This window comes from Merops nubicus, unplaced genomic scaffold (genome assembly GCF_000691845.1).
Source record: "Merops nubicus isolate BGI_N331 unplaced genomic scaffold, ASM69184v1 scaffold10453, whole genome shotgun sequence".
In the NCBI taxonomy this organism is placed as follows: domain Eukaryota; kingdom Metazoa; phylum Chordata; class Aves; order Coraciiformes; family Meropidae; genus Merops; species Merops nubicus.
The window spans coordinates 314-11138 of NW_008598250.1; the positions used below are offsets into that span (position 1 = coordinate 314).

The 10825-nt window shown below is 48.1% G+C and overlaps 1 protein-coding gene across 1 annotated transcript in view; it reads left to right on the plus strand.

The window, feature by feature from the left end:
* Window positions 1-288: 288 nt before the first annotated feature.
* Window positions 289-10825, plus strand: part of LOC103769753 (nuclear receptor coactivator 6-like) — a gene marked incomplete at both ends in the record, with an annotated part of 11906 nt that continues 1369 nt past the window's right edge. Inside the window, 4 exon segments of the mRNA XM_008936988.1 lie at window positions 289-1408; window positions 8535-8656; window positions 9560-9590; window positions 9592-10825. The exon segment at window positions 9592-10825 is cut by the window's right edge and continues 1018 nt beyond it. Coding sequence (XP_008935236.1) covers window positions 289-1408; window positions 8535-8656; window positions 9560-9590; window positions 9592-10825 — 2507 coding nt within the window.

Sequence of the window (10825 nt, forward strand, 5' to 3'; positions counted from 1 at the left end):
GAGAAAAAAGATTGTTGTTCACTTAGAAGCATAACAACAAAATAATCACGTTCCGTGTTGGAAAGATCATGTATTACTTCTTTTGAAAGCTTTGCAAGTCCATACACAGCCAGTCCTGTAAAAATTACACCTTTAGTTCACAATTTAACATTCTGATTATTAGTCTTTTGTCCATATGGATACCCTGGTAATGTCATTTCATTTTTGGAGTACTTGCTCAGCGTCAGAAGTTGTGAAAACTCTTGTACCACTGTAATAATTTTCTTTCTGATAATTTATTTCTTTAAGGTGGCCAAGGATCTGGACCTCCTCAGAATCAGATGCAAGCACCACATGGCCCACCAAATATGATGCAGACCAATCTAATGGGACTTCATGGAAACATGAACAACCAGCAGGCTGGTGCCAGCGGGGTGCCACAAGTTAACATGGGCAACATCCAGGGACAGCCTCAGCAAGGACCACAGTCTCAGCTTATGGGAATGCATCAGCAGATTGTGTCCTCTCAAGGACAGATGGTGAACATCCAGGCTCAGGGATCACTGAACCCTCAAAACCAGATGATACTCTCTCGAACTCAGCTCATGCCGCAAGGCCAAATGATGGTGACACCACAAAACCAAAATCTCGGTCCTTCTCCCCAAAGGATGACACCACCCAAGCAGATGATTCCCCAGCAGGGGCAACAGATGATGTCCACACACAATCAGATGATGGGACCTCAGGGCCAGGTCTTGTTACCGCAGAATTCGATGATGGAACAGATGATGACCACTCAGATGCAGGGAAGTAAACAGCCTTTCAGCACTCAGAACCAGTCCAATGTTATGACGGGGCCAGCTCAGCTGATGAGAGGACCAACCCCAAACATGCAAGGCAACATGGTGCAGTTCAGTGGGCAGCTGATGGCACAGCAAGGCCCTGTGAATGGTAATCCTCCTCAGGTCATGGGAATTCAAGGGCAAGTTTTGAGACCCACCGGACCCGGTCCTCACATGTCTCAGCAACTTGGGGATGCTACTACAACAACAAATAACGATGTGAACTTGACACAGATGTTACCTGATGTTCCTGTGCAGCAGCCAAACATGGTGCCTTCTCACATGCAAGCAATGCAAGGAAACAACAACACTTCAGGGAGTCATTTCTCTGGCCATGGGCTGCCTTTCAATACGGGGTTTAGTGGAACACCAAATGGGAATCAGATCCCCTGTGGTCAGAATCCTGTTTTCCCTGTCAATAAAGATGTTACACTCACAAGTCCACTCTTGGTTAACCTTCTACAAAGCGATATCTCAGCAGGACACTTTGGTGTGAACAACAAGCAAAATAATCAGAACGCCAACAAGCCGAAGAAGAAGAAGCCTCCAAGGAAGAAGAAAAATAATCAACAATTAGAACAAACAACGTAGGTTTAATATTACATTGTTTTTGTAAGGGGCGTGGGGAAGCTCCACAGTCAACTTGTCAATATTTTTTCAGCAAGTGTAGGGTGAGAAAGGACCTGTGTTATTTCATACTCCAGCAGTTTCTCTCGAGAGTCAGGTGGCACCCACTGGCAAGGCTGCCACTGGGAAGTTCGTTCAAGATTAAAAAAAGCAACCATGCAAACATCCCAGCTCGGTCCTAGAGCCAGTTACAGCAGCACTGCTCCTTACCTGTGCTGGGCAGAGAAGTGTAGATGTGGCACGTGGTGCCACAGCCCGAGGAGGAGGAGGCTGCCAGGAGGAGCAGCCCAGCAGCCACGGTCAAAGGTTGGGCAGTGCTTTCAGCAGAATTAGAAGCCTCTATATGTGTGCCACAGAGGTTTCTGTGGTGTTGTTTCCTGAATTATACGTATATCCTGACATGTTTCTGCCTGGAGTTGAGCCAGACTTCTCTCTTAGTTGAAGCTGCAGCTAGAATTTAGAGGGAGGAATCTGGTGCCTCCTGGGCATGAGGATGAGAGCCCAGGCAGTGCTGGTCTTCCTGGCCTTGGGGAGATGAGAGAGTGAGAAACCCACACTTGTTGGGAGGGAAGAGGCAAACAGGTAATACTGCATGAGTGTGCCTGTTTAGGGAAACACAAGACTGCCCAGTCTCTTCATTCCTCTTTGGCCATTGTACTCTTCCTTGGCCAGCTGTCCTGGAACATTTTGCTCTCAGCAGCACATGCTACCAGCACAGGGTGGAAGCCTACTGCTGCTGTACCAGGATTCAGGTAATATCTCACTCCTGTGGTGCTGCAGAGGGCCCCAGGGGCACTGACAGGAATCTGCCTGGTGGAACTTCTCAGCATTGTTTCCAGTTGGCTTTAGCCTGTTTAGTGGAAACACAAGACTGCCCAGTCCCTTCATTCATTCCTCTTTGGCCATCATACTCTTCCTTGGCCAGCTGTCCTGGAACATTTTGCTCTCAGCAGCACATGCTACCAGCACAGGGTGGAAGCCTACTGCTGCTGTACCAGGATTCAGGTAATATCTCACTCCTGTGGTGCTGCAGAGGGCCCCAGGGGCACTGACAGGAATCTGCCTGGTGGAACTTCTCAGCATTGTTTCCAGTTGGCTTTAGGAAAAAGTGTAACTTCAGAATGACAGTTTTAGAGAATTACGCCACAGGAATATCAAACTTTCAAAGTTAAATTCTTAAACAAACAAAAAGGCAGCAGTGGCACATGAAGCTACTGCTGTGGCTCTGCTTCCACCAGTCCCACTCCCTTGAATAACTGTGATAAGTCTTTCCCCTGCAGTTCATGCTGCCTTCTGCAGAGACAGATGTCCAGGGCAGTGCAAAGAGTGGGTGGCAGCTAAGCAATTGTTCAGTATTTTTACCCTTGATTATTCAGTCTGTAGCCCCAACCTGCATTTTCTGTGCAATGTCAAGAGTCCTTGATGAAGATGGAATTAATTTTCTCAGACATTTTCATTCTGGACTGGAACAAGTTGCCTCATCTGTGGCAAGTGACAATCGTTAACTGGCTTAACAGCTCCTGCACTTTGAGTGCTAGTTATGTGCATTTTACAGGTGCAGAACTGCTGCATGGCAAAGGCAAAGCCAAGCATGCTGATTTAATAGGCCTTGGAAAAAGTCTTTCAGGTACCTGCTGTATGATGACGTGTGGTCAGGGTGTGGCCTGTCAGCTCAGCACTGCTGATTTCAGACTAGACCTTGAGGAGTACACGGTCTGCAGCCAGCCAGGAGAACCTGGTGAGAGTCCCCCAGAACCAAGTGGCCCCTTGTGGGTGGAGGGCAGCTCGGAGGCGACCTGGGAGCCCTGGCTGAGGTGCCAGCTCATCTCTTGCTGTGGCTAACTGGTGGTGCCTCGGCAGCCCCTGAGGTGCCAGAGCAGGAGAAGGAGACTCCTCTGAGCGCCGGCAGGGTCAGCCTGGAGCAGGGCCAGCAGCCCTGCTGTGAGTGGTGTTCTGCCCAGCCCTGGAGCTGTGGTGGCCTTTGGCTGCACGGAAGGGAGCTACTGGAGGGCACTTGGGTGTCTTCAATTTGCCATGCTGGAAGCTCTAAGTGTGGGTAGCTGGCAGGAGTGGGCTGTAGCAGCGTGTGGCACAGCAGTGCTGTGTGGTCCAGGTGTAGAGTGGTAGTGGTGCAACAGTGGAACGTGCATCCTCCTGCTTCTGAGCCACTAGATCCTGCAGAGAGTCTCAAATAAATAGCAAGCAGATGTTTTCCTGTTTGTTCTTCACCTGATGTTCGAAGTTACCCAGATGTCTTCCAGACAGTAACAACATCTTACTTTTCTTTGGATCAAAGCCATCCCTGTTGCTGAGGTGCTCCCCAGCCACGAGCTGTGTGGTGCTGCTGGGCACTGCTGGCAGCTCTCAGCAAAGCAGAACAAACCAACCTCCTGTCACCACTAGTCATCTGCATCTCACGTGGAAATTCGGGGGGTTTGCCCCAGATCAAGGATAAAAATGGCCTTGTGTTTCTGGGTTGGAGTGATCTGGTGCGATATGTAAAAAATAAATGCTTCAACTCTAAACAGATTCCAATAAAATAATAGTAACCACTGCTGTATGAGCTGTCTTGGCATGGAAACGACCCAGCATTCAGGGGGAGCAGACAAGTCGGCGCTCTGTTCTGAAAAGAAGATCTGTTATAGCAAAGCCTTGTTAGGGTTTTGGTGTCACTGTCCTTAGTGATGATCACCCGGCTTCAGCGTGGCCTGGGAGCATCAATGAGCACCTCTACAGAGCTCTCCTGGGAGCTTGCAGAGCCCCACGAGGCTATTTGCTTGTTAAAAAGTTTTCATAATAAAAGAAGCCTAAATTACAGCTTTTCTGCTGAGCTGTGACAACTCAAAAGAATTCTTAGCCCATAAAGAGCTTTTAAACCAGATTTCAGTGTGCTTAACAAGGGAAATGCCACTTGGCACTTATTCTATCACTTACATTTTCAGTGAAAATTCTCTTGCTGTTGCTACCTGCAGAATTCTGTTTTGGCACCTGCTATGGATAAGCATTCTGTTAATGAGCTCTTATTAATCACTTTACCCTTGCAGGAGCATTGAGAAGGGACCTGCCCTTAGGAAAGCCTTTGAGATAATTCTCCAGGAGGGTGGCTGCAGTGAAGGCTGGCTCTGACACCTTCCTGCTTCACTTGCTCTCAGCTTCCCTTGCCCCACTGGGCCAGCTCAGCATTTTCCTGTCTTGGAGGTGCTGATTCTCTCAAATCTGATTTTGATCACTTTCTCTGTGTCAGAAGCAGATAGGATGCTCTTCCTCTCGATTTCTTCTCTGTCATTCTTCCTCAGAAATTTTAGAATCCAGAGCTGCAGACCTTGTGTGGAAATGCAGCTAATTTGATAAATGTGCTAAAAATTGTTCTGGTTTGTTTCTCCTTAGAAATAATTCCTGAGATGTGATAATATAGTAACAAAGGCACTATCAGTCATGTGGTTTGCAGGCTGAGCCATGTTGGAATGTAAATAGGACGAGTGTGCTATTGGAAGAGTTTATTCAGCTGAGCCTAAAAGTTTCAAGGGTTTGCTTAATTGAGCAACTCGGCGTTGGAATGCAAACCAAGACATCTGGGAAAAGGTTGTTGCAAAGGGTTGTGTCTGCTCAGAACCTAGACACTGTAGGTAATGGGATGTGAGCTGAGGACAGAGGTGCCAGACCAAATGTGAGTGCAGGTGAAGCGTGTGGTTAATTCTGTCAGCAGTGCACAGACAGATGTTTGGGGTTCCCCTGGGCACAGCCCATGAACACCACGGGCAGGGGCAGGACAGAAGCAGTGCCCTGGGTGCAGTGGCTGCTGGCACCCAGACGTGCAGGGTCCAGTGTGAGGCACAGGGGAGATGTGGAGATGGTGAACAGGACAAAGAAGTTTCCAGCCAGATTCGGAGAGCTTTTCACCATAGGTTGGAGGTGACAGTGCCCCTGCAGACACAGGACGTGGAACCCCCCCAGCCTGAGAGGACAGGTGCCCATCTGGGAGCGAGTCCTGGTGTGGAGCGTTGCCCCGTGTCGCCAGGGCTGCTCCTGCTTGCTGCTCTGCTGGGGCTCATCTCTGCACACCTTGTGTCAGCACATGCAGCCCTTTCTTTGGTTTTGTTTTTCTTTTGGTTCTCTGGGTTTTTGTTTTGTTTTCTGGAGTTCACTCCCCACTCTGACAAGGGGTTTTCTATCTAAAAGTTGTGCTTGAGAATGCAGCTGCTGGAGCAAAGGGCTCAAATCCTTACTGTACCTCTCTTTTTTTGCATGCAAAGCAATAGAAAGGAGGACAAATAGGGAATGTTTGTCCCTCTCACACAAACTTCTCATCTTGTGTTTTATTCATGTACAGAACTTGATATTTTTTGGGTGAGTGGTGTTTGTTAAATATGCCCAGTGAATTTCAGCTGCTCTCAAAGCTCAGGTCCATCTCCCCAGCAGTTCCAGTAGCAGTCCTTCCTACACTGGCTGCTCTTCTTTGCAGACAGAATTCCTGTCTGCTTGGCAGGCTTTGTGCTGCTTGTCTGATGAGACCCATCTGGCAGGAGATGTTTTCTAAGAACTGATTTTGCACCACCACAGTTTTCTAGGTTAAAACTGTTGGAGCAGTGATGCTCTGCAGCAGCTTTTACCTAATCTTTCACTGTGGCATTTTTAATCTCCCACCATCATAAAGAAATCACAAATGACAAAATTACAAATTGAAGTTTGTGTTCACAATTTTAGGCAGTTATTCCAGCTGATGTTGCTGGCACCTACATCAAAGGCTGCAGCTTCTCTCAGTGGTTTTGCTGCCAGAATTTTTGTTTATTTGTGGCTGCTAATAAAATGCTTCTGGGGCATGTGAAAATGGGCATTTTGCCAATTCTCATCAAGTTTATTGGTGGAAGCCCATAGGCTTGGAACAGCTGCATCACAAAAGAATCACTAATGTGCTGGGTTGGACAAAAGGTTTAACTCCAGATACTTTCCTTGGTAACACTTGCACACTCGGGAGCAGTGCTTAGAATAATTCTGTCTGCCACATTTCTTACCTTTCTTCTCTCTTGGTTTATGTTCTCTCTGGATTTGACTTGCAAAAGGTCAGGGACTTTCAAGTCACAGGCTGGTGTTTGAACATTGGCTGGGTAGTTACCAGGACATTAGGACAGGCCTGGATCTCTCCATGCCAGCTCTACAGATGCCAGAAACTTTTAGTCTCAAGTAAAATGTATATACTTCAAATTCTTATTTTGATGAAAATGTCTTTTGTTGTTGGCATTTCTGTATGATTGTGTCTCTTTGTTGGCAGTGGGCTTATTTTGATGTCTTTAATTTTAACTCACTGTAAACTTTATGTAACTATTACACAGATCTCCCTACAGCCTTCACATATTTGTGAAGCTGATAAGCAGTTCATTACTTTTTATCTTACATCCTCTGACCTTTTCTAACTATAGAAACTTGTTTTATTCTAAGTCTGCAAAAGCTGTCTTCATTCAGTGAAAGTGTTTGGTACTGAATCTGAACAATTTTAAATTGTCCTAGAGAGTCTCCTGGAGCATCAGGTATCCCTGGAGCAGGACTTGGGTGGCTGAAGGACTGACTGTGAGCCATCAGGTCCTGAGGAGACCACGTGGATAATCAGGGGGCTGAAACATCTCTGCTTGGAGAAAGGCTGAGAGAGTTGGGCTGGTTCAGCCTGGAGAACACAAGGCTCTGGGGAGACATTATTGCAGCCTTCCAGTACTCAAAGGGGCCTCCAGGAAAGCTGGAGAGGGACTTTGGGTCGGGGAGTGCAGGGATGGGACGAGGGGTATCAGCATTAAACCAGAAGAGGATAGAGTTAGATTGAACAAAGGGGTTTGCAGTGATTTATGATGAGGTGGTGGATGCCACGTCCCTGGAAGTGTTCAAGGCCAGGCTGGACAGGACTTTGAGCAGCCTGGTCTAGTGGGAGGTGTCCCTGCCCAGGGCAGGGGGGCTGGAACTAGATGATCTTTAAGGTCCTTTTCAACCCAAACCATTCTGTGATCACTTACAGAGCCTTGGTGTCAGAGGTCTGTGCTCTGGCAGGTGACTTACAGTTCCTGATAGGTCAGTGTGTTTTTGCTGTGATAGTCACAGAGGTCTCTGGTACCTTGAGCTGGTCACTTCTGGGTATGATACTGGAAGAAACAGTGCTGCCTTTAAACTAGTTCCTATGCATCTACTCATGATCACACTGGTGAGGCCACACCTTGAATCCTGGGTTCAGTTTTGGGCACCTCAATACAAGAAAGCCCTTGAGGTGCTGGAGCAGGTCCAGAGAAGGGCAACCAAGCTGGTGAAGAACTGGTCTAGAGCACAGTTCTTACGAGGAGTGGTTGAGGGACTTGGGGCTGTATAGTCTGAAGGAAAGGAGGCGGAGGGGGGAGACCTTATCACTCTGGGCACCTCCTGAAAGGAGGCTGTGGTGAGGTGGCTGCTGGTCTCTTCTCACAAGGAACAAGCAATAAGACAACAGGAAACAGCCTCAAGTTGCTCCAGGGTGGTTTAGGCTGGACATTAGGAAAAACTTCTTCCCTGAAAGGGTTGTCAAGCCCTGGAACAGGCTGCCCAGAGGAGGGGTGAAATCACCATTCCTGTATGTGTTTAAAAGTCCTGTAGATGTGGTGCTGAGGGACGTGGTTTGCCCATGGACTTGGTAGAGTCAGGTTAGCAGTTGGACCTGATGATCCTGAAGGTCTTTCCCAATGTAAACGATTCCTGACCTCTATGGGTGTCACAGCAGTGTTAGAGGGAAGCCTGTTTGGTTCCAATATGTATAATCTGAAATACCCGTTGGCATTCTCCTGGCTGTAAAACTCAGATTCAAGGCAGAAACAAAGGAAAGGAGTGTCTAAGATAGCAGAGCACCAGGCCACTTGTTTCCTTTGTGGTAGTATTGAAGGCACAGGAGTGACTGTCAGCAGACCTGGGCTCTGTGTTCTAGCTCGTGCTGTTCCAGAGGCAGTGGCACCTCTTAGTGAGTCACTTGCAGGTCTGCAAGAAGTCCTAGAAGTTAATTACTTGAGGGCTTTGTTATGGAAGCAGAAGTCTGATGCTGATGTGAGGGCTGGTTCTTAATTGCAATTATCTTTCTTTCAGTTCTTCAGAACCACGTCCAGCGGGCCTGGAGGAGAGTGATCAGTCATCAATGTCTGGAGAGCAAGGAATGAGTTTAGATAATGCAGGCCCTAAGCTGCCGGATTTTGCAAGCAGGCCACCAGGTAGTATGATTTTTCTGTGGTGTATCTGAATGTCAGAGCTGCAGAAGAGCTTTTAATTGATCTTTGTGACAGTTCTGTTTTAGTTGTGTTGTCACGTATTCAAGTCCAAAACTTATTTTCCTCCTAGTAACTAATTGATACCATTGTTTAAGTGTCTTCTTTGAATTAGCTCCAAATGAAGAGGTGGCCACGTTCTGATGTATTATCCTGCAGGTATCATTGAATAATGCAGAGCTATTCAGCAATAACATAATTGATAAATCTGTATCTCTAGCTGTAGCACACACTGATGCCTAAAAAATGTAGCATTAACCAATATCTAATTTTGCAGAATTCAGAAATAGAGATTGCAGTTGGAATTATCCTTTGCACGTATGGAGGATTAAATCCAGGAAAGGATTTGCATCATAAGCTACATGAGTGGCTCTCAGCACCATTTTTGGCCAAGTAACACATGACAGATTCCACTTTGTACACTAGAAAATGTCAGATCTGTAGCAGGTATGCTAGTGCACGTCCCGCAGGGCCTGTCAAACTCTTCAAGTTTGTTTTAAGGAGTATTAATTAGTAAAAGTCCAACTGGACATTTGCAAGTGGAAGCGAACCCAGGGGTGGCTGCAGAGACTTCTCAGGTGGCATTGATCTGGAGTCACAGCCAGTAGCTGGTACAGTACACAGAGAGATCTCCAGGTAAATGTCATGCAACGGATTCACACCTCAAGCAGAGGTATTTTTAAGAATTAAGTGCAGCTTTTGTCCGTATTTGTGAGGCCTGTTTCCTGAGCCTGGCTCTCACGTAAGATAAGCAGGCCTGGCTTTGCTCTGTGTCTGATCCTGTTCCTTGCAGAAATCCTGCTTTCCCTGGTCTTTGGTTCTAACGGCCGTGGCATCTTGTCATCACAGGGTACCCGTCTCAGCCCGTGGAGCAGAGGCCTGCCACCCCAGCCCCGTCCCCACCCGCAGCCGCAGCCGCCCGCGCAGCAGGCCCAGGCGCCGGCACAGACGCCGCAGCAGCAGCAGCAGATGATGATGATGCTGATGATGCAGCAGGATCCCAAATCGGTCCGGCTCCCTGTCCCACAGGGGGTGCACCCCCCGAGAGGGCCCCTGAACCCCGAGGCTCAGCGCGTGCCGCTGCAGCAGGGCGGAAACGTGCCGGTGATGGTTAACCTGCAGGGCCCCGGGTCGGTGCCTCCATCCCCTGACAAGCAGAGACTTTCCTTGCCAGGCAATCCCCCTCTGGGGAACAGTGCAAGGAAAATGGTTTATCCGGACAATGTACAGAACCCTTCCAGCTCACCCCTCGGAGAGGTTTCGTCAGTACCCTCCCTCCCAGAAGGAGGTGGAGCCGAAGGCCCCCCAGCATCGGCTGCTCAGAATAATCTGACATCTCATTTAGTAGTTTCACAGAACCAGTTAATGATGACGGGACCCAAACCTGGACCTTCCCCACTTACAGCTGCCCAAGGTGCAAGTCCCCAGCAGCAGTCCAATTCCCTGCCGAGCGCTCTCACACACCACTTCCCAAATGTTGCCACCCCATCGCAAACGTCACGGCCGAAAACCCCAAACAGAGCAAGCCCAAGGCCATACTATCCTCAGACCCCAAATAACCGTCCGCCCAGCACAGAACCCTCAGAAATCAGCTTGTCTCCAGAGAGACTCAATGCTTCTATTGCTGGGCTGTTCCCTCCCCAGATTAATATTCCTTTACCTCCCAGGCCTAACCTCAATAGAGGATTTGATCAGCAGGGTCTTAATCCCACTACTCTGAAGGCCATTGGACAAGCCCCATCCAATCTCACAATTAACAATCAGTCTAGTTTTGCTGCTCCACAGTCACACAAATTGGAAGGTGCAGTCATTAATTCAGGAAAACAAACCAACACTGGAGGGACAAAGAGAGCAAGTCCTAGCAATAGTCGAAGGTCCAGTCCTGGATCCAGCAGGAAAACTACACCAAGCCCCGGCAGACAGAATTCAAAAGCAGCTAAATTATCCTTGACAACTCAGCAGAATCCATCTCTCTTGCAGAACATGGAATTACAGAGAAATATGATGGCTGGTACCTCCTCTTTACCAACACCTGTGACTACGAGTTTCCAAAGTAATAACATGCTAAACAATCAGAATCCTGCAGTTTCTGTACCTGCTGTGGCTGGCATTCCT